General features: G+C 52.0%; 1 protein-coding gene across 4 annotated transcripts in view; it reads left to right on the forward strand.

Annotated features, from left to right (window-relative positions):
* Positions 1-18,221, forward strand: part of TMEM266 (transmembrane protein 266) — a 114,294-nt gene extending 96,073 nt beyond the window's left edge. For 3 of the 4 annotated variants that reach the window (XM_059180280.1, XM_059180279.1, XM_059180282.1), the window contains 3 exons: positions 3,111-3,300; positions 15,495-15,557; positions 16,991-18,221. In XM_059180280.1, coding sequence (XP_059036263.1) covers positions 3,111-3,300; positions 15,495-15,557; positions 16,991-17,586 — 849 coding nt within the window. In that variant the 3' untranslated portion in view covers positions 17,587-18,221. The remainder of the gene's footprint in view (positions 1-3,110; positions 3,301-15,494; positions 15,558-16,990) is intronic. The other variant, XM_059180281.1, reaches the window with a different exon arrangement.
* Positions 18,222-19,050: the final 829 nt, after the last annotated feature.

Here is a 19,050-nt window from a genome sequence, read left to right on the forward strand (position 1 = left end):
CTGCCAGAGGGGTGGTTTGACCTCTCTCCCCATGGTCAGAAGGCCACCCCACAGAAAGCCAGCCTCACTTTCTCAGCCTCTGCAAATAATAGACCCATTCGAGTACTGGGTTCTTGAAGTCTAGAGTCAGAGCCTAGACTAAGAGCAGTGTTAGGGCTCAGTATGGGATCAGGCCTGGGACTCAGTGTGTGAGCAGGTGTAGGGTTCACAGCATAACTATGGTTGGAGCTCAGTTTGTGACCATGGTCAGAGTTTAGTGTGCGAGCAGGGTCAGGGCTCAGACTTTGTCTCATCTTTGGGCTAGGATTGGGGCTCCGTCTGAAACCACAGAATTGAGAAAAGCTAATTAGTTCATGCATTCATTTATCTAACAATATTTATTGAGTGCCTTCTCTCTACCAGGCAACAAAACAGACAATACCCCTGCTCTTGCAGAGACTATATTTTATTAAGGGGTGAAGGGCTGCGGTCATGGGCTGGAGCTCTCACTCCTGGGGGCCAGTTAAGTACACTTCTTCCCAGCTCTCCATGACATTGTGTTGGTAGTTTGCAGTTGGTCTTGGAGGGGTATCTACACCACAGAGGTTAGTATGAACTACTCATCAGGGTTTGTTTGTTTGTTTTTAACCTGTGTACTATCACTGAAGTAAGAGAGGGAAAACCAATAGGCAGTCCTTATAGAAAATGGTAGAATGATCACACATATTTATCTGATCTTCTTTCCCAAACTCCACTAAAATGATAATTTAAAAACTATAAACACATAAGAATTAAGAAAGTGTCCCTGAAAGGCCTATTCATAACAACCAAGAGGATAGAGATTTCAGTGGATTTGAGGAAAATGGACAGAGGATGAGAAAGGGGTAACCAATCTACCAGAGTGGAGAAATTATAACGAAAGAGCATAGTGAGGGAAATGGGCTAATTCTCCCCTCAAAACCCCTGAGAGTTGGGGTGAACAAACCGGAAGCTGACCAAAGGGAGAGGGGTTGGCTAAATGCCTGTACACACAACATTTGAGCCCCCTAGATGCCATCCCAATCCTACACAGCCAAGAAACCACATCTCCCCCACTGTACAGGAATCACAGAGGTTTGTTCTCTGGAGAAACTGAACCAGAGGGCTCTGCAGGTGGGCCCTGGGTTAGAAAAGAGCCTGGGGAGAGGCGCAGGGCTGAAACCAAGGATTCAGTGGAAATCCTTCCATGTAATAGAGGGTTCCTTTACCCCATTCCCCTGCCCGGCTCCCAACACAGAGGCAGCCAGAGGCTGATGGGTTTTCTGAAAAACTGAGTGATCCTGGAGACAAAATATGTGGACAGTGACATTGGGAGGTTGCCCTGATGTCAGTCTGCTGCCTGGCGACCCTAATGTTAGTGAGTGGTTTAATTGTGCATTTCACTGACACCAAAAGAAAAATATTAAAATAGATTTTAAAATATCAGAAGGTGATAAGTATAATGCAGAACATTCAAGAGGCTGGTGTGACAAAGTACATGGATGGCTACCTTGGGGGAATGGGGGTCAGGCTGAGATGGGCAGGGCCAGACGGTGCACCTGCTTTGTAAGTCAAGGGTAAGGAGTTGGGTTTTCTCCCAACTGAGGTCTGTAGACAACGTGAGGGTGACATGATCTGATCTAGGTTTGTGAGAATCCCACTGATTCCTACTGGGGATGGTAAAAGGCTGTAGAAGTTGCAGTTGCCCACGTGGTGGAGGTGGAGGGGGGTAGACAGGCTTGGGGTAGCACTTGGAGGTGGAGCCGGACACGGGGACAGACTGGATGGTGGGGGAGGGAAAGCAAGGAAGCAAGGGAGGTGATGACATTTTTGGCTCCAGCTAAGATGAGATAAAACCACGTGAGGAGCAAGTTCTTGGATATAGTGAAGACTCCTATTCTTACCAGGTTGAGTTTATGATTCCTATCTCCCAATTCTGTGTTGCTGTCAGGTAGGAGTAGGAGGTGTGAAGCTAACTTTACAGGGAGGGGTCAGGGCTAGACGCTGACTATCATGAGCAAGTAGGTAATCTAGGTAGGGATCCCAGTCACTGGGCTTCCCTGGGACCACCCTGCATGTGCACGCAAGCTCCTACACACCTGTTTCAGGCCTTCCGGGTTTACCAGCAGGTTATGCACAGCGATGCAATGTGTGCTTGGAGCACTAGGTGGCAGTGAAAGCTCTCCTGGCCGCTGAACCCACAGCCAGGTCCTTCAATGTCAGACCCGAGCTGTCTTGGCCCAGATGGCCCAGAAAGGTCCCAGAGTGTAAACAGCCATTTCAGCCACAAACCCAAGAAGCATCTGGGAACCTCTTTGGTTCCCCAACAACAAAATTAACCAAAATCAAAATGTGTGCAGTGTTTTACACAGCCCTTACATAGCATTCATTCATGTCCTTAAAGAGATCTAGGGGGCGAGAACCCCTTACTATACAGACAAGGGAACAGAGGCCACAGGGCCAGAAAGTTGCAGAGCGGGGAATGGAGCCCAGTCCTTTCTGAACACCTCGTAGGAGAGGGAAGTGGGTGTTGCTGGAAGACAAATGGCCAATGGACAGACAGCCCAGGGAGCACAGGATGCCAGGGTGGGCTCCCAAGGCTGGTTAGGCTGGCGCTGTTTGTTCCGGGGCATGCGGTCTTCCATTCAGCATCCGTCTAAGACCCCTGACTATGGCTTTCGCTTTGACAAGCACCATCTGGGTCACACATTTAGGCAAGGAACCAGAAAAAGATTCCAATCCAGGTTTTCCGATCCCTCCTTCAGCGCCCTTCCCACAGACCATGGCCGTGTTTCCTCTCATGGCCACCTTGTCTTCCCAATGCAGCGACACTGTACAGTATTGCAGAATGAGACACAGTAACACGCTGTAGTACTTGGAGAAGACTCCAGAAACGGCTCTTGCGACCCAGATCGGTGTCACTGGAGCCCTGTAGTGCCCACCCCACCCACCCTGCAGACGCTCCGCGCACACCTTCCGGCCCCTAGGCTCAGGCTCAGGCTCTGGCTCCAGCTCCGCCCGCCGCCCCCCGCCCACTCCCTCCCCCCCCCCCGCCCACTCCCTCCCCCCCCCCCCCCCCCCCCCCCGCTCCCACCGCTCCTCTCCTCTTGCAGTTTGAGATCCGGCAGCTGCGGGCACACCTGGCGCAGCAGGACCTGGACCTGGCTGCGGAGCGCGAGGCGGCGCTGCAGGCCCCTCACGTGCTCAGCCAGCCGCGCAGTCGCTACAAGGTGGTGGAGGCCGGCACGTGGGCGGAGGAGAGGACGGCCGAGAGCGTCGTGGAGGAGCTGCAGCCTTCGCCAGGTGAGCCCACCCACGGCCCCCACGGTCCGGCCCGGCCCCAGCAAGGGCTCTGTGCCGAAGTGCCTGGGTCTCGGGGAGACTGGGGCGGGGCTCCGATGGCGGGGTGGAGGGTGCAAGACAACCTTTCTGAGCCTGGGAGCAAGCATTTAGCCAAGATACCTCGACCCAATCTCCAAACGATCCTAGTGACTTGTACCCATTTCATGCCTGTGGGTCGCTGGTGTGCTTTGCATGCGTTATTTCCCCGGTCCTCCGAGCCAATAGGAAGTATGACTTGACTATTTGTGGATGAAATAAAAGTCGTAAAGGCGCATCACCAATAAATGGCAGAGCTAGGCTTCAAGCCAGAGACCTGAGACCCTTACTGGACCGCGCAGCCCTCAAGGGCCCAGAGAGGAAGTCCAGGCCTAGGGCCACGGCCAGTACGGCCCAGAAACCTGTCTTGGCACTGGTAGTGAATGGATGGATGGCGGGTAATGTTAATGGAAATGGGAGCACGGGGCATGACCCAGGACACTGAATAGAAGGCCGGCGGTGTCACCTCAGACTGGGGACTTAATCCTCTGAGCCTTGGTTTTGCTAGCTAACAAATTCGAACAATGCAGAGCTTTCCTCACAGGGTTGTTGGGAGGCTCAGGAAAGCCTGTGCACGTGGCCTCCGGAGCTGCAAAAAGCCCCACAAATGCCAGGTATTGTTTTGTGATGGGGTGAAAATACCAGCACTTGGGGACGCAGATGGGTCAGGTTTGGGTCTTCTCAGGCTTTCAGGAGGCTATGTTCTAACAGGCTCGGGCCAGGGATCTACCTCAGCTCAGTGGCATCGGGAGCCAGGCAGGAGGCAGGATCTGTGCCCGCCTTAGGGCCCCAAAGGGATTCTGAGTGCTCCCAACACAGACCATCCCCCAATCAGGCACATTTCCTGTTCATGTCTGAGTCCTCCCTTCCTTACTTGCACCTGAAAATGTTACCACTAAAATGATGGGTAAGGGGTTATTTCACTTTACTAAGAAATTCTTTTAATTATTGACCTCCCCTAATAATTCAGAATAATTCACCTTTAAAGGTAAAGGTACTAAAGTTTATCAAACCCGTCCAAGGGAAGTTTTCACAGTGTGAGCTGGTTGAATCCTCACACTTCCTTTGTCTCCTGTGGAGCAGGAAACTCAGACCCAAAAAGGTCAAAAGAATTTCACAGGGTCACACACTGGAAATGATGGTGCTGAGCTTGGAACCCAGGCTGTGGGACCCTAAACCAGAGCTTGGTCAAGGGCCCCTTCACCTTCCCATGCCATGTTCCCCTTGCCAAAACAGCCAGGCAGGGCTGGGCAGTTGGGAGGCGGGAGGCTGGAGCCCCAGACTCTGCTACTCCACAACTCTATGACTTGAGGTTTAGTGTTCCCTTCTGTAAAGTGGACTCACAGCTCCAGCTCTGACTGCCTCTAAGGAAACATGAGGAAGCTGATGGGTGTGAGGAAGCTCTGGAGAAGGCACTGGGAATGACTTTTGTGGAGTGGAGTGATTGCTATTATGATCTTCTGAGAGACCTTCACACCTCAAAACTGTAGAATTTGAGCACTGGGAGAGACTTCTTGGAGTCCAGCCGACACACTAATCCCATCTAAAACTCTTACTGGCCTCAGTTTACCTTCCTTTAACAGTAGGTGCTCCAGCCTCCCAGGGAAGCCCACACCAACTCAGCTTCAAATGGCTCTGCTTATTAGAAAGTAGTCTTCAGGCACACCTAGGTGGCTCAATCCACTAAGCGTCTGCCTTTGGCTTCAGGGTCCTGGAATCGAGCCCCACAGCCAGCAGGCTTCCTGCTCAGCGGGGAGTCTGCTTCTCCCTCTCCCTCTGTCCCTCCCTGCCATTCACGCACACACACTCTCTCTCTCTCATAAATAAAATCTTTAAAAAAAAAAAAAAAGTAATTCTCAGACTGAGCTGAGGTCTTGCCCCTAGGTACCACCTCTCCCACTTGGCTGCAGTTTTTACTCATTGGTGTGGGCTGAGGCATTCTTTCATTTTATTCTTTTATTGAGGTATATTTGACACAATGTCACACTAGGGCATCCTTTTGGAGACTGGCCGCTAAGTGTTTTCTCGTCCAGGGACTGTCACTACATTTCTACACCTATCCTCAGGGGAGAATCTCCCCAGGTTTTTGCTGTTTTGTCCCTCCTTGAACATTCCACTGTTTTGGTTCCTCTTGGAGTGATATCCAGAACAAAATGCAGTTCTTGGGAGCTGCAAGACCAGGGTGGAGTGCTAAGGGGCCACTCTTGCTTTTCTGTTCTGAACCAAGACCCCTTAGATGTGGCTTCCAGGTAGGAAAAGAAGGAGGCAGAGTAAGACTGGAGAAAGCTGGGTCACACTTGAAGCCCACTTAGGGTCAATTTGATGTCACCAACCAGGATGTCACTGGTTTGTGTTCACCCTCTTGGGGGTCAGAACGGGTTGGGGGGGGGGTCTGAACATGGCACTCGGGCCTCCCAGAGAGATGCCAAACCTGTGCCTCTGGGAGCAGCTGCAGATGCCCCTCCCATCTAGTCCTGGACCCCCACCCTGGCCTCCTTTCTCTCTCCTGTGAGACCCCCACCGCCCCCTCTTTGGATGCACACCTGCCCTCCACCAGTCCCAGTCTGTGCCGCCTGCCCCATACATTCCCCCGTGTGCCTCTTGGGCCACCTCCCAGCCAACCTCTAGAGCCATCAGTAGCAAAGCCAACACCTCTGAGGCAGAGGGCAGAAGTGGGGGAGGAGGGCAGCAAGTGGTGAGGGTGATTCACAGCCTCCTGTGGGCCCAGGAGAGAGGGCATCTCCCGGCTGATTTCTCTTTGACCAGGAGCTATGTCCAGGGAGGGATTTCCATGACATTAGAATTATGGCCAGCAAGCTAGGGGTGCTCCAGGCCACTCTGGGGATGGAGAAAGGGCAGCATTTGTTTCTTCTGATGACCATCAGGCCAGTGAGGGCTCTGAAGTCCACCATGTCACAAGCGTGCACAGGCAGTCCGGGGATTAACCTGCAGAACTGAGCAAGAAGTGACAGGAGCTTGGGGAGGGGGTCGTGTTTGCTGCGGGAGAGCAGCCCCAAAGGGCGGGCAGAGTGCCGAGGGGTTCCTGAGGTTCAACAGTTGTCAGCAGGTCAGACCCAGACTAATGCCGACCAGCTTCTGTTTAGACTTGCTCTAGCACAAATCATTTTTAAAACCCAGGCTGCAAAGTTCCAGGCTTTGGGGCCTGCCAAGTTCCCGGTGGCCCTGTGTGGTCATTAATACTTCCCTCCCAAATTTATTAGTCTTGAACCTAGCCCATAATTTATGAATTATACCCGCCAGTGAGAGTGCTACAGGGTGCACTGTATATCACGGCAAACCCCAGAGTCCCTCTGTGCTGCCCTGGCGCTCACAGAAACCCTCAGAGTTGCCCCAGGCCAGCCGGTCTGGGCTTCCCCTCTGCCAAGCAGAGCTGGCTCTGATGTGGACCCTAGGAGGGGGAGGCCCATGTGCTGTGGAGACCAATTGGGGTTTCTGCCACCACTGGCCTCCTCATGTTCCTCAAAAAATTAAAAATAGAACTTCCATAGAATTCTACTTTGGGGTATTACTATCCAAAGTAAACAAAGGTACTAACTTAAGAAGTTCCCTCACCCACATTCATTTCAGCATCCGTCATAATAGCCAATGTAGGGCAACCACGTGAGTGTCCAATGGTGGATGGATGAAGTAGATGGGGTGTATATACAAGTGGAATACTACTGGGGGACCCTGAGGATCCAGAGGATCTCCAGAGCTGTCGAGCTGGACCAGGAGGTCCTCGCATGAAGTAGTGAGGCAGCTGTCAGGGCAGAGTAGGCTACAGCAATCCTGAGGAAGGTACGAGAGTGGCAAACTCAGGCTGGGTTTGAATCTCAGCTCAGCCTTGAACAAGTGACTTAACCTCTCTGAGTAGGACTGGCTTCATGGTTGGGTGACCCTGGGTGTCCCAGCCTTGAACTTGGTTCACTGCTCTGCTGTCACCCTCCTGAAATTCTTAATGCTTTTTTTTTTTTTAAATGTGTAATTGACATATAGCATAGTACTTTCAGGTATACTGTGTAACGATCCCATACTTATTTATATGGCAAAATGATCCTAATAAATCTAGTTAACATGTTACAAAACAGTCACAAAGTGTTTTTCTCTTGATGAGAACTTTTAAGATTTACTCACTTAGCAATTTTCAAAAATGCAATACATCACCACTAACTGTAGTCACCGTGCAACATCATATCTCCAAGCTTATTTATTTCATAACAAAATTTGTACCTTTTGAATCCCTTCACCCATTTCACCCAGCCCCCACCTCTAAAACTACCAGTGTGTTCTCTGTGTCTGTGAGCTCCGAGTTTCTTGTTTTTGTTTAGTCTTTAGATTCCACATAGGTGAGCTCATACAGTATTTGTCTTTCTCTGCTTGACTTATTTCACTTAGTGTAATGCCCTCCAGGGCCATCCATGTTGCAAGTGCTGTGATTGCTTTCTTTTTTTGTGGCTGAATAATATTCTGTTGTGTGTGTGTGCATGCGTGTTGTGTGTGTCCATATATACCACATCTTCATCTGCCCACCACTAGACACTCACGTTGTTGGCTGTTGTGATAAATGCTGTAATGAATGTGGGGGTGCCTCTTCTCAAGTCCGTGTTTTTGTTTACTTTGGATAAATACCCCAAAGTGGAATTCTTTTTTTTTTTTTTTTTAAGATTTTATTTATTTATTTGACAGAGAGAGCTCACAAGTAGGCAGAGAGGCAGGCAGAGAGAGAGGAAGGAGGAAGCAGGCTCCCTGCTGAGCAGAGAGCCCGATGCGGGACTCGATCCCAGGTCCCTGAGATCATGACCTGAGACGAAGGCAGCAGCTTAATCCACTGAGCTACCCAGGCGCCCCGCCAAAGTGGAATTCTATGGAAGTTCTCTTTTTCATATTTTGAGGAACCTCCATACATTTTCCATGTGGTGGCAACAGTTTGCGTTCCTCCAACAGTGCACGAGTGTTCCTTTTCTCCATATCCTCGCCAGCACTTGTTGTTTCTTAAGGTTTTGATTTTAGCCATTCTGACGAATGTGAGGTGATATCTCATTGTGGTTTTGATTTACATTTCCCTGTGATTAGTGATGTGGAGCATTTTTTCATGTGTCTGTTGGCCATCTAGATGACTTGTTCGAGAAAAATATCCAGATCCATCCACTTTTTAATGGGTTTGGTTCTTTTTGCTGTTGAGCTGTAAGAGTTCTTTGTACATTATGGATATTAGCCCCTTATCATATGACTTGCAAATATCTTCTGCCATTCAGTAGGTTGACTTTTTGTTTTGTGGACGGTTTCCTTTGCTGTGCAGAATCTTTTTAGTTTGATGTATTTCCTCTTGTATACTTTTACTTTTATTGCCTTTGCTTTCGGTGTCAAATCCAAAAAAACCACTGCCAAGACTGATGTCAAGATGCCGACTGCCTATGTTTTCTTTCAGGAGTTTTAGGGTTTCAGGTGTCACATTTAGGTCTTTAATCCTTTTTGAGTTAATTTTTGTTGTGATGTAACATAGTGGTCCAGTTTCATTCTTTGGCATGTGGCTGTCCAGTTTTCTCAACACCATTATTGAAGAGAGTGTCCTTTCCCAATTATATATCCTTGGCTCCTTTGTCATAAAGTCATAAATTAATTGGCCACATATGCATGGGTTTATTTCTGGGCCTTCTTGTTTTTTGAACAAGGGACCCCACAATTATGCTGCTGGTCCTGTCTCTGAGCCCCAGTTTTTCCAGAATAAGAACAGTAGCAGAAGCATATCTTCTCTAAGAAGTATTGGGCTTTGGGTCATAGACACAGCCCTCATGCATGGCACACAGCAGGTGCCTTCCTGTGAGGGCTGCTGAGGCATGGGCAGCAAAGTGGAGTTAGGAAGCAGAAACCCCAAACTAAGAATCAGGGCTTCCGTCTGAGCATTGGGGGCTGTGTCTGCACAGGATGTGGGGTCCTGGCACCCCACCCCACAGCACAGCTCCTCCCACCCCCTCCAGGGGCCCCAGCTGACTCACACCCTTTCTCTCAGCCTCTGCCTTGCCAGGCAGGTTGGGGCTCCGCCCAAGGGGCAAACACAGATAATGAGCGTTGCCATGACCAGCACTCCAAGGGCTTTGGGCGGATTAGTCAGGATGCATTTGCAGAATGCTTTCACCCCAGGAAGAAAGGCGCCAGGCAGCCAAGAGCAGCTGCAACAGCCGCCACAGAAGGCTCAAGACTTTGGGGTCTGGGGGCACCTGGGTGGCTCAGTGGGTTAAAGCCTCTGCCTTCGGCTCAGGTCATGATCTCAGGGTCCTGGGATCGAGCACCACATCAGGCTCTCTGCTCGGCAGGGAGCCTGCTTCCCCTTCTGTCTCTCTGCCTGCTTGTGATCCCTGTCAAATAAATAAATAAAATCTTAAAAAAAAAAAAAAAAAAAAGACGTTGGGGTGGGTTGGGAACACTGTGGGCCAGGATTCAGAGGGGTGAGGAACAGCCCCAGGCTAGACTTGACATTCGTTATCTCAGTAAACCTCACAGCTCGCCAGCATCCAGGTGTTTCATCCGCATTTTACTTGGGAGGTAGCTGAGACTCAGGGTGCCTAGGGATCTGCCTGGGACCACAAGGCGGCGGGTTTGTCCAGGAGCCTATGTCCTGAGCTCCATCCTCAGTGTGGGGTGGCTCCTCTGTGGTCCTGGGGTGCCTTGGGGCTGAGTCAAGACAAACCCTGGAGCAGGGGATTATTCTTAGGTGAAAGGTGAGCAGACCCCCTGTGGAGGCTCAGTGGTGTCCTATTCCTTGTCACAAGCCTCTGGACTTGCTTCCCCTCCTTTCCTCACCAGTCACTAGTGTCCAGGCAGGTACCAGTGACCGGGAACAAGGCTGTGTGTTGTAGGATAACACGGCCTCACAGAGGGTGAGGTGGACGGTGCCGGGAGACCCTGCAGGCCTCTGACCCAGACACGGTCATCCGTCCTACCAGCACTATCGAGTGGAGGCTGCCGTGTGCCAAGCCCTGTGGGGAGTGCGAGGAAGATGCCAAGATGAGGCCCCTGCCCTCAGAAGCTCTCAGCCCCTGCCATGGGTGGGGACATGACCCCAGCCCAGTTGGTCTGTTCTGGAGAAGAGAGCCTGCTTGAGGCAGAGAGTGGGGAAGGCTAGCGCCAGCATTGCTAGAAGAGTCTGGGCAGGCCTTGCTTTCAGATTTCTTCTTTTTAAGATTTTATTCATTTATTTGTCGAGAGAGAGAGAGCACAAGTAGGCAGAAGCAGAAGGGAGAAGGAAGCTCCCCTCTGAGCAGGGAGCCTGATGCAGGACTCGATCATGACCTGACCCGAAGGCAGATACTCAAACATCTGAGCCACCCAGGTGTCCCTCAGATATGTGTCTTTAAGCTCATTCTGAGGCCCCTGTGTGGGTCCAGGTTTGGAGCAGAGAGAGCACATGCAGCCTGGACAAACGTGCAGTGGCCACCTGGGTGAGATCCGGGCTCAGTGTCATACATATCCACAGAGCTAGTGATCCCATTCATTAAACCCGCAGCCGTGACAAGAGTCCAAGGTCTGACCTACAGTTGGACCACTGGACCACAGCAGAGGCATCAGGGGTCCCTGGACTAGTCACAGACTTGGTAGGAGTTGGGCTGTTGGTAAAGAAAGAGAGCACCGTGTAATGACCAGGGTCCCAGCCTGGGTGGGCAAGGAAACCATTCACCAGAAGGAGGTGGAGGGAGAAACTGAGCTCTGTTGCAGACATGATGCGTCAGAGGTGGCTTCAGGTCCTGCAGGAGAAGTTGTCTCGTTGGCCAGATCAGCCAAGAGCTCAGGAGAGACATCGGGCCTGGCCTAGCTGGTTTTTTTCAATGGCGTGGATGAAGATGGGTCATCCTTGGTTAGCACGGAGCTAGGAGGAAGCTTTGATCCCTGCACTGAACCAAGATTAAGAGTGCTCCAGAACATGCCAGTCCTCCATGGGGGTGACCCAGCCAACTGTGGTCAGGGCTTGGTGTGCCCTGCCACCGCACCAAAGCCCTGGTGGCTCATGAGTCCGCAGAGTAGGGCGGTCGCTGTATGCACAGGGAAGGCACTGGGCTGCGTGAGGGGGTGATCTCGCCAGAAGATCTGGGGAAGGACAGGTCTCCTGAGTCACCCTGGCCTCGCAGGGCAGAGGTGAGGATTAAAGAAGCGTGGTGTGTGCCAAAGCCAAGGTGTGGCGCTTGAAAGGCACAGTGAATGCTAGCTCCCTCCTGGGAAACAGACAGTCTCTTCCCAGAAGAGACTCTCAGGAGGGCTTTTTAAGGATCAGAATGTCTGTCACATAGATGGTGAAGAGCAGGAGTCTTAGCCCTGGGACCTGTGAAGGCAGGACCACTGTCCGCAAGGCTTGATTAAATGAAGATGAGCTGTTTGACCAAGGCATGACACCCTGCGGAGGCCCTGATTGTGTGCCTCAGAGGCAAGGAGTCCTGGCCTGGGTACCCCATGCGGGGTGGGGCACGCTGAGATCCTACTGAGCACAGACAGACAAGAAGCTGCCCACAGCTGGTTATCCCAGCTGTTCAACAGAGAGGTGGGCGCTCCCTTCCAGGTACACAGGCCGGGGTAGAGAGCCCCCAGCAGGAGGAGTGAGCGATGCCTGCCCAGGTATGCGGGCCACAGCCTGGGACCTCTGGTCCCCTCCCGCACTGGTCTCACCCCTCTTGGAGCTGGCGGAAGTATCGTGAGCCCTCCAGCCAGGCCACATTAGGATCTGCTCCTCGAGAGCCTCCCCAGCCCCTGGTGGTACAGAGGAAGAAACTGGGGCCCAACAAGGGAATACGGCCGGCTCAAGCTCTCATGGCAGCAGCACACACGGACAAGAACTAGGATCTGGCTTTTTTTGTTTTTGTTTTTTTTTATTAAGATTTGCGGTTTCCCTTTTTATAATTTTTTTTTTTATTGAAGTGCAGTTGACTCACAATGTCGCATTAGTTTCAGGTGTACAACAGTGATTTTACAAGTTTGTACGTTGCGCTGTGCTCACAAGTGTGGCTGCCATCTGTCACCATACCACACAGTACCACACATACACACAGTATCATCGACTGGATTCCCCGTGCTGTACCCTTCATTCCATAACCAGAAACCCACAGCTCCCACCCTGCTTTGCCTGTTTTCCTATCCCCCAGCTCCTCCCATCTGGCGGCTACCAGTTCTCTGTATGTATGGGTCTGTTGCTGCTTTTTGTTTGTTTATTCCTTTGTTTTCTGGATTCCACCTGTAAGTGAAGTGATATGGCATTTGTCTTTCTCTGACCTAGCATGATACCCTCTGGGTCCCTCCATGTTGCCTCAAAGAGCATGATCTCATCCTTTTTTTGTGAACAATATTCCAATGTGTGTGTGTGTACGCGCGCGCGCACAAGCACGCGCGCACATGCGCACATTTCTGTGTACCACACCTTTATCCATTCATCTACGGATGGATACTCGGGTTGCTCCCATATTTTGGCTATTGTAAATAATGCTGCATTAAACATAGGCGTGCATGTATCTTTTCCAGTTAATGTTTTCGTTTTCTCTGGGATCAGGTGGTGAAATTGTAAGGTAGCTCTGTTTTTCACTTTTTGAAGAACCTCCATACTGTTTTCCACAGTGGCTGCTCTGGTTTGCATTCCCAACCAGCAGTGCATGAAGGTTCCTTTTCCTCCACATTCTTGCCAACACCTGTTGTTTGATTTACATATCCCTGATCATGAATGACATTGAGCATCTTTTCATATGTCTGTTGGCCATCGGGGTGTCTTTGGAATAATATCTGTTCAAGTCCACTGCCCATGTTTTAATGGTGTTTGGGTGGTTTTTTTTGCTGTGGAGGGCTATGAATTTTTATATATTTTGGATATTAGCCCTTATCAAAAATAATTTGCAAATATCTCCTCCTATTCAGTAGTTTGCCTTTTCATTCTGTTGATGGTTTCCCTTGCTGTGCCAACACTTTTTAGTTTGGTCTAGTCCCAGTAATATTATTTTTTCCTTTGTTTTTCTTGCCTTAGGAGACATTTTGAGAAAAACATTGCTATAGCTGACATCAGAGAGATTTCTGCCCGTGTTCTCTTCTAGGAATTTATGGTTTCAGGTCTCATATTTAGGTCTTTCATCCATTTTGAGTTTATTTTTGAGTATGGTGTAATAAGGCAGTCCAATTTCATTCTTTTGCATGTAGCTGTCCAGTTTTCTGGGGTCTGGGTTTTTCTTCTTCACCCCAGGCCACCTTCTATGAGTAACTTCCTTGGGATGAGTTCTCATGTGTCTGTTGATAGTTAATAGTTCTGCCCATGTATACAAGGACCCCTCAGCCAAGGCTGAAGGATAATCCCAAGGGAAGTGACTAGAACCTCCTGTCTGGCCCAAGAGACCTGGTGCCACCACCTCCTCTCACTGCTTGCCAGGAGCAGCTACACCAGCCTCCACCTACTTCCCAGGGTGACCTGCAGGGACAGAGAGCATTTACCACATGAATTATGAAGAGCCACAGAGAACTGTATGGCTGTGTGATTTGGAGGGCGCATTGCTGCCTGATCCTGGACCCAGGCCTAGGTCCCTCCCTCAACTCAGCCATTAATGCAAAACACATCTCTTACTGAAGGCATTTTAAGATCAAAAGAGGGCAAAGAAGGTTTTAAGAGCCAGGTCTATATTTGTCACTACGCAGCCTTCCAGGGTCTGTGCTGATTGGCTTTTGGAGGGATGTCAGGTGTGCCAGGGAAGGCAGCCACAGAAAGCATCTGGCCCATTCATTTGCAGACCACCACTCCTGGGAGAATCGCCCAGGGGGGTGGGCTCCCGCAGACTTCTGTAGGAAAGGAAGGACTACACTCCTGTGTGTTGAGGGCGCAGAAGGCTGTGGGCCCGAGCCCACTCGGGAAGTCTGACATTTGTCAGCCTCTTTATCCTCCTTAATGGGTAAGCGAACAGAGGCTTAGAGAAGACCATTTAGCTAAAATGTGGTCGGGCTGAGGTTTGAAATTAGGTCTGATTCTAGTACCCTTTCAGGACGCTAGGACTCAGGGTAGACCAGTTGCTAAAGAGCAACCCCTGAGCTCAGTCTGACAAGTTGACTCAGTGGAGTCAAGGGTCCTCATTTTGTCACTCTCCAAACCCTGCCAGGTTCCTCCTAATTATCACTTGACCCTTATCCCTTCTCTCTGTCTCATCAGGCATCACCACCCGTCCCCACCTCAGAACCTGTCATCCTCTCCTGGGCATCATTTCTGATCTTCCTGCATAAAGTCTGGCACCTTCTGAACTACTCTCCCCACAACCTTGGGAGTGAGTCACAGCTGGCCATGTTCAGACTTTCCTGTCATTCTTCACTGTCTTTGGGAAAAGGCCAAGATCCTTGGGATGGTTTTCGGGGTCTCTGGTCATTTGCTTTTCCTCCCAATCTCAGGCCACTTGGAATTTCTCACTTCTTTCTCCCACTCCTTCTTTACTAATACCAAGAAGATGAACCAACATTTCCTTGAGACTCTCGTTCCTGTGTTCTCTCCTTGGACGGCTTTACACCTTGTCACGCATTATTCATGCAATAACGAATTACTGAGCGCTCACTGCTTGCTAGGAACTGTGTAGGTCGGGGGAGGGGGAGGGAAGCGCAGCCCCCAGGCCATCCCCGTACCGTGTGGGAGACAGGGTCCTCTGACGGACGAGCCAGCAGGCTATCGTGAAGAATCGGCCCCTGCAGCTGGCTGTGTCGGGCCACTAACAAGGGTTTGAGACTTTTGTACCAAGGACAGTGTTTCCAGACACCCTGAGAGCCCCGGGTAGACTCAGAGACTTGGGCCATCCAGGCAGGAAAAGCCCTGGGCAACTATTTCCTTATCCCTCATCTCAGAGATGGGGAAAATGAAGACAGAGAAGGAAAAGGCCCTGCCTCTGTCCTGTGTCAAGCTAGATACTTCATGAGGACCGGGGTCGCTGATGCCCAGTGCAGCCCAGCCCTGGGGCAGATCCCCCACTGAGGACTGGGAAGCTGCAGAGAGCTCCAGGAAGACCAGGGCCTCCTTCCGTGGTGATGGATAGGGGTGGGGGTCTGGAGGGAGGGGCACAAACTGGCCACAGCCTGCTCTCAGACTCTCGGCATGCCGCCACGCTGCCCTTTCTGCTTCCTCTGTGAAGGTGCCGCAGTGAGAGATGACATGAACAGCTACGTCAGCCAATACTACAACGGGCCCAGCAGTGGTGAGTCTGTGTCCTGGACCATTCTACACACACCAGACCCCTGTGGCCCCACGCAGCCCCTAACATTGAGAATGGGGATAGCTTGGCCTGGCGTGCCCATCCCTTGGTGCCTGTGGGCCCATAACTGCAGACAGAGTTTAAGGTTCAAGTACCTGTAGCTTTGGCTCCCAGCTCTGTCCAGTGCCGGGGCTATGGATGTGAAGGTAGGAGTGCTCTGTGATCACTAATGAGGACAGCATGTGGGACCCTCATGTGGAAATGGGGCTGGAATCTAGAAATCTAAGAGACCTCAGTGCCTCTCAACCCACACCCCTCATGGCATGAGGACGATGGGGTGAGGTTAACAGCAGAGTTGGGCTTGAGAAGCAACAGTTATGGGGTATGTCCTTGCTTGATTTGTTTCATTCGTGCTCTGGAAAGAAGTCTCAGTGGTTCTCATTTGTGGGCAAGGTTGAGTTTTACAAGAATACCCCATTCTCCTTAGCCAATGTCTTGAGTCTCATAATTTGTCTTTGACAGTCCATGAACCCTCATATACTCCCTTCTGAGGCTAGAGTGTTACATTGTGTGATGTATAATACAGTGGATTGTTTTCTTGCCTACAGTGTCATCCCGAAAGAGCTCTTCTCTCCTTCTCTTTCAAAGCTGCATCCAATCTGCTGATATCAGAGACCACCATCTCTAGCTCAGACCCCCAGTGCACTCTCCCCACCACTTTGGGGAGAGACCTTGCCCCACTACACCCACTGTCATGCAGCCCCTTGGTACTTCCTTAAAAACCTTCTGGAGTGTCGTCTGTCCTCACCCTACAAGGCATCCTACAGGGGTGATGCAACCTGCTGAAGCCACAGCTCTGATCATGTCACTCTCGTTTTGGCCCCTTTTAAAACTATGACTCCACCATGAAGCCCAGATTCTAATCCTGTGCCTCAGGCTTTCTGAATTAGGATAAACTAGGCTATGCTGCAGTGGCAGATAATCCCAACATCTCCGTGGTTTAAATCAAAACAGGTCCTTGGCAGATGAGCCAGGGACGCTGCTCCCGGGTTGTCATCTTTCCTCCATCGCCTGGGGGTGGAACAGCTACCCTCTGTTCGAAAACACTGCTCACTGCAGGCAGAGCACGGCTGTCTCGATTGCCACCGCTGATCAGTCGCACGGATCATTGGCCAGCACGTGTCACATGTCCAGAGAACGTGGCAAGAGGAGGGCAGGGCATAACCCTCCCTGGGGCAGGGCAGCAGACACAGGCAGATGGGACGGCAGAGCCAGACCTCCCTACCCCCCCCCCCACACCCCCCCCCCCCCCCCCCGCTCCCTGCAGAGCTTGCGCAAACTCCCTGCCTGCCATTTGGGTCAGAGCCGCCCCCAGCAGGGCCTACAGAGGTGTAGCAGAGGCCCAAATGTGACCAGCATCCCCTCCTTTGTTGCAGACAGTGGTGTCCCAGAGCCCGCCGTGTGTGTCGTCACCACAGCTGCCATAGACATCCACCAGCCCAATATCTCCTCCGACCTCTTCTCCATCGACGTGCCCCTGAAGCTCAGCAGCAATGGCACCTGTGCCAGTGCCACGTCCGAGAGCGCCTCCCGCTCCGCTCGCAGCTCCGTCACCCGGGCCCAGAGCAACAGCAGCCAGACACTGGGCTCCTCCACAGACTGCAGCACCGCCCGAGAGGAGCCCTCCTCAGAGCCCAGCCCCTCTCCTCGGCCACTGCCGCCGCCACCCCAGCAGCAGATGGCAGAGGCCACGGTCCAGGACCTGCTGTCCTCCCTGTCCGAGGACCCCTGCCCATCCCAGAGGGCCTTGGACCCAGCCCCTCTCACCTGGCCCAGCCCTGCGGGCTCAGCCCAGACCAGCCCTGAGCTGGAGCACAGGGTAAGTCTTTTCAACCAGAAGAATCAGGAGGGCTTCACAGTCTTTCAGATCAAGCCTGTCGTCCACTTCCAGCCTGCTGCACCCACGCTGGAGGAGAAGTTCAGATCTTTGGAATCCAAAGAGCCAAAGTTGCACAGGGTCCCTGAAGCCTAGAGCCTCCCGGTGGGCAGGGTGGGAGGAGAGCAGAGAGTGATCAGGATGCTCTCCTAGGGCCCCGGAGGCCGCCAGGGGCCACACGCTGGGCCCAGGAGCCCACCTGGCCTCCCTCAGGGTGCTGCCTGCCTCCGGGGAGGTGTCACCAGGCCAGGGGGCCACATGCCTCAGACCTCAGAGCCTCGAGCTGGCATCTCCTCCGGCCCTGCTCAGGGGAGGGTGGTGCTCCTGGCTGGGGTCTTTTTAAACCATTTTTACAAAACCAGCCTGTGGCCCAGCTTCAGCAGGGTAGAGCGCAGGGACCAGCCCCGCCTCTTCCGTTGCCTTCGTTCCTGGCTCCCACCCTGGACCCCTGGGAACAGCACTGTGAGCAGGGGCTATTTAGCCCCACCCCCAAGCCGTCTTTTCCCAGAATCCTGGGTGGAGCCGACACAATCACAAAGACCACCATCTGAGCCTCTTTCGTCCGCCGTCATTCTTTCATTTGGCATGAGCATTTCGGAGTCTTTTCCAGACAAATCTAGTTTTCACCTCCATAGGACATAAGGGAATGAACCTGGAGGGGGTTGGGAGGGTGACAGCGGGTGGGGACAGCCGTTTTCCAATCTTGGCTTTAATAATAAAAACCAACTGCACTGAGACATCTGGTTGACTGAGGTGTTCCTTTGCAATTGCTGGCCCAGGTAAGAAGCCAGCATGACTCTTCTGGGTTTGGGTTGGCCTGGCCTGATGAAGAGCCACCCAGGGAGGCCCCAGCCCCCTCCCACTGCTTCCAGGTTTCTCCAAAGAAGGACCCGTGGACCCCAGGCGGGAAGCTCTCACACTGCCTGGCCAGGCGACTGCGCTGATCTCTCCCCCCAACTCTTCACCCCCCTTCATCTCCCCCCCACCCCTTCATCTTCCCGAGGAAATAGCTCAGAATTCTGCCTTCCTTGCTGAAACTCCCACACTCAGCTCCCTGAGCCAAGACTCCATTTCTTGGAGTCTTCAAATTCCACAGGTCCAGGGCTGAAGGCAGTATCTTGCCCAAAGCCCGCTCTGCCTTCCAGGTTCCCAGCTGGGGCACCATCATCCACCCAGCCATGGCGTTGGTGTCTTTGACTCCCGTCTCATCCCTCATAAGCAGTCATGAAGCCTGGCCATTCTGACCCTCAGGGCACCTGTCTTAGACCCCATTACAGCCTTGCTGAGGCCCAGGTACAGCCTCTGACTCCACGTCCCATGAGTAGTTCCTCCCAAGCTGAACCTAATCGGTGTCTCCCTTGCCAGAGAGCCTCCAAGGGGTTCTGTGTTTATAATCCCTATGTTTTCTTTTATATTTACACCAAAGGGCAGACTTCATTTTAATTTCAAGGGCTCCCACTGTCCCAGCTGAACTCAGAATGGTCACAGCCCCTTAGCTTATTTGTCTCTCTGGCTACCCTCCCAACCTGTTCTTTGTTGCCTCTGTCTTCGGGTGCTTCT

This window comes from Mustela lutreola, chromosome 7, assembly GCF_030435805.1.
Source record: "Mustela lutreola isolate mMusLut2 chromosome 7, mMusLut2.pri, whole genome shotgun sequence".
Classification (NCBI taxonomy): Eukaryota; Metazoa; Chordata; class Mammalia; order Carnivora; family Mustelidae; genus Mustela; species Mustela lutreola.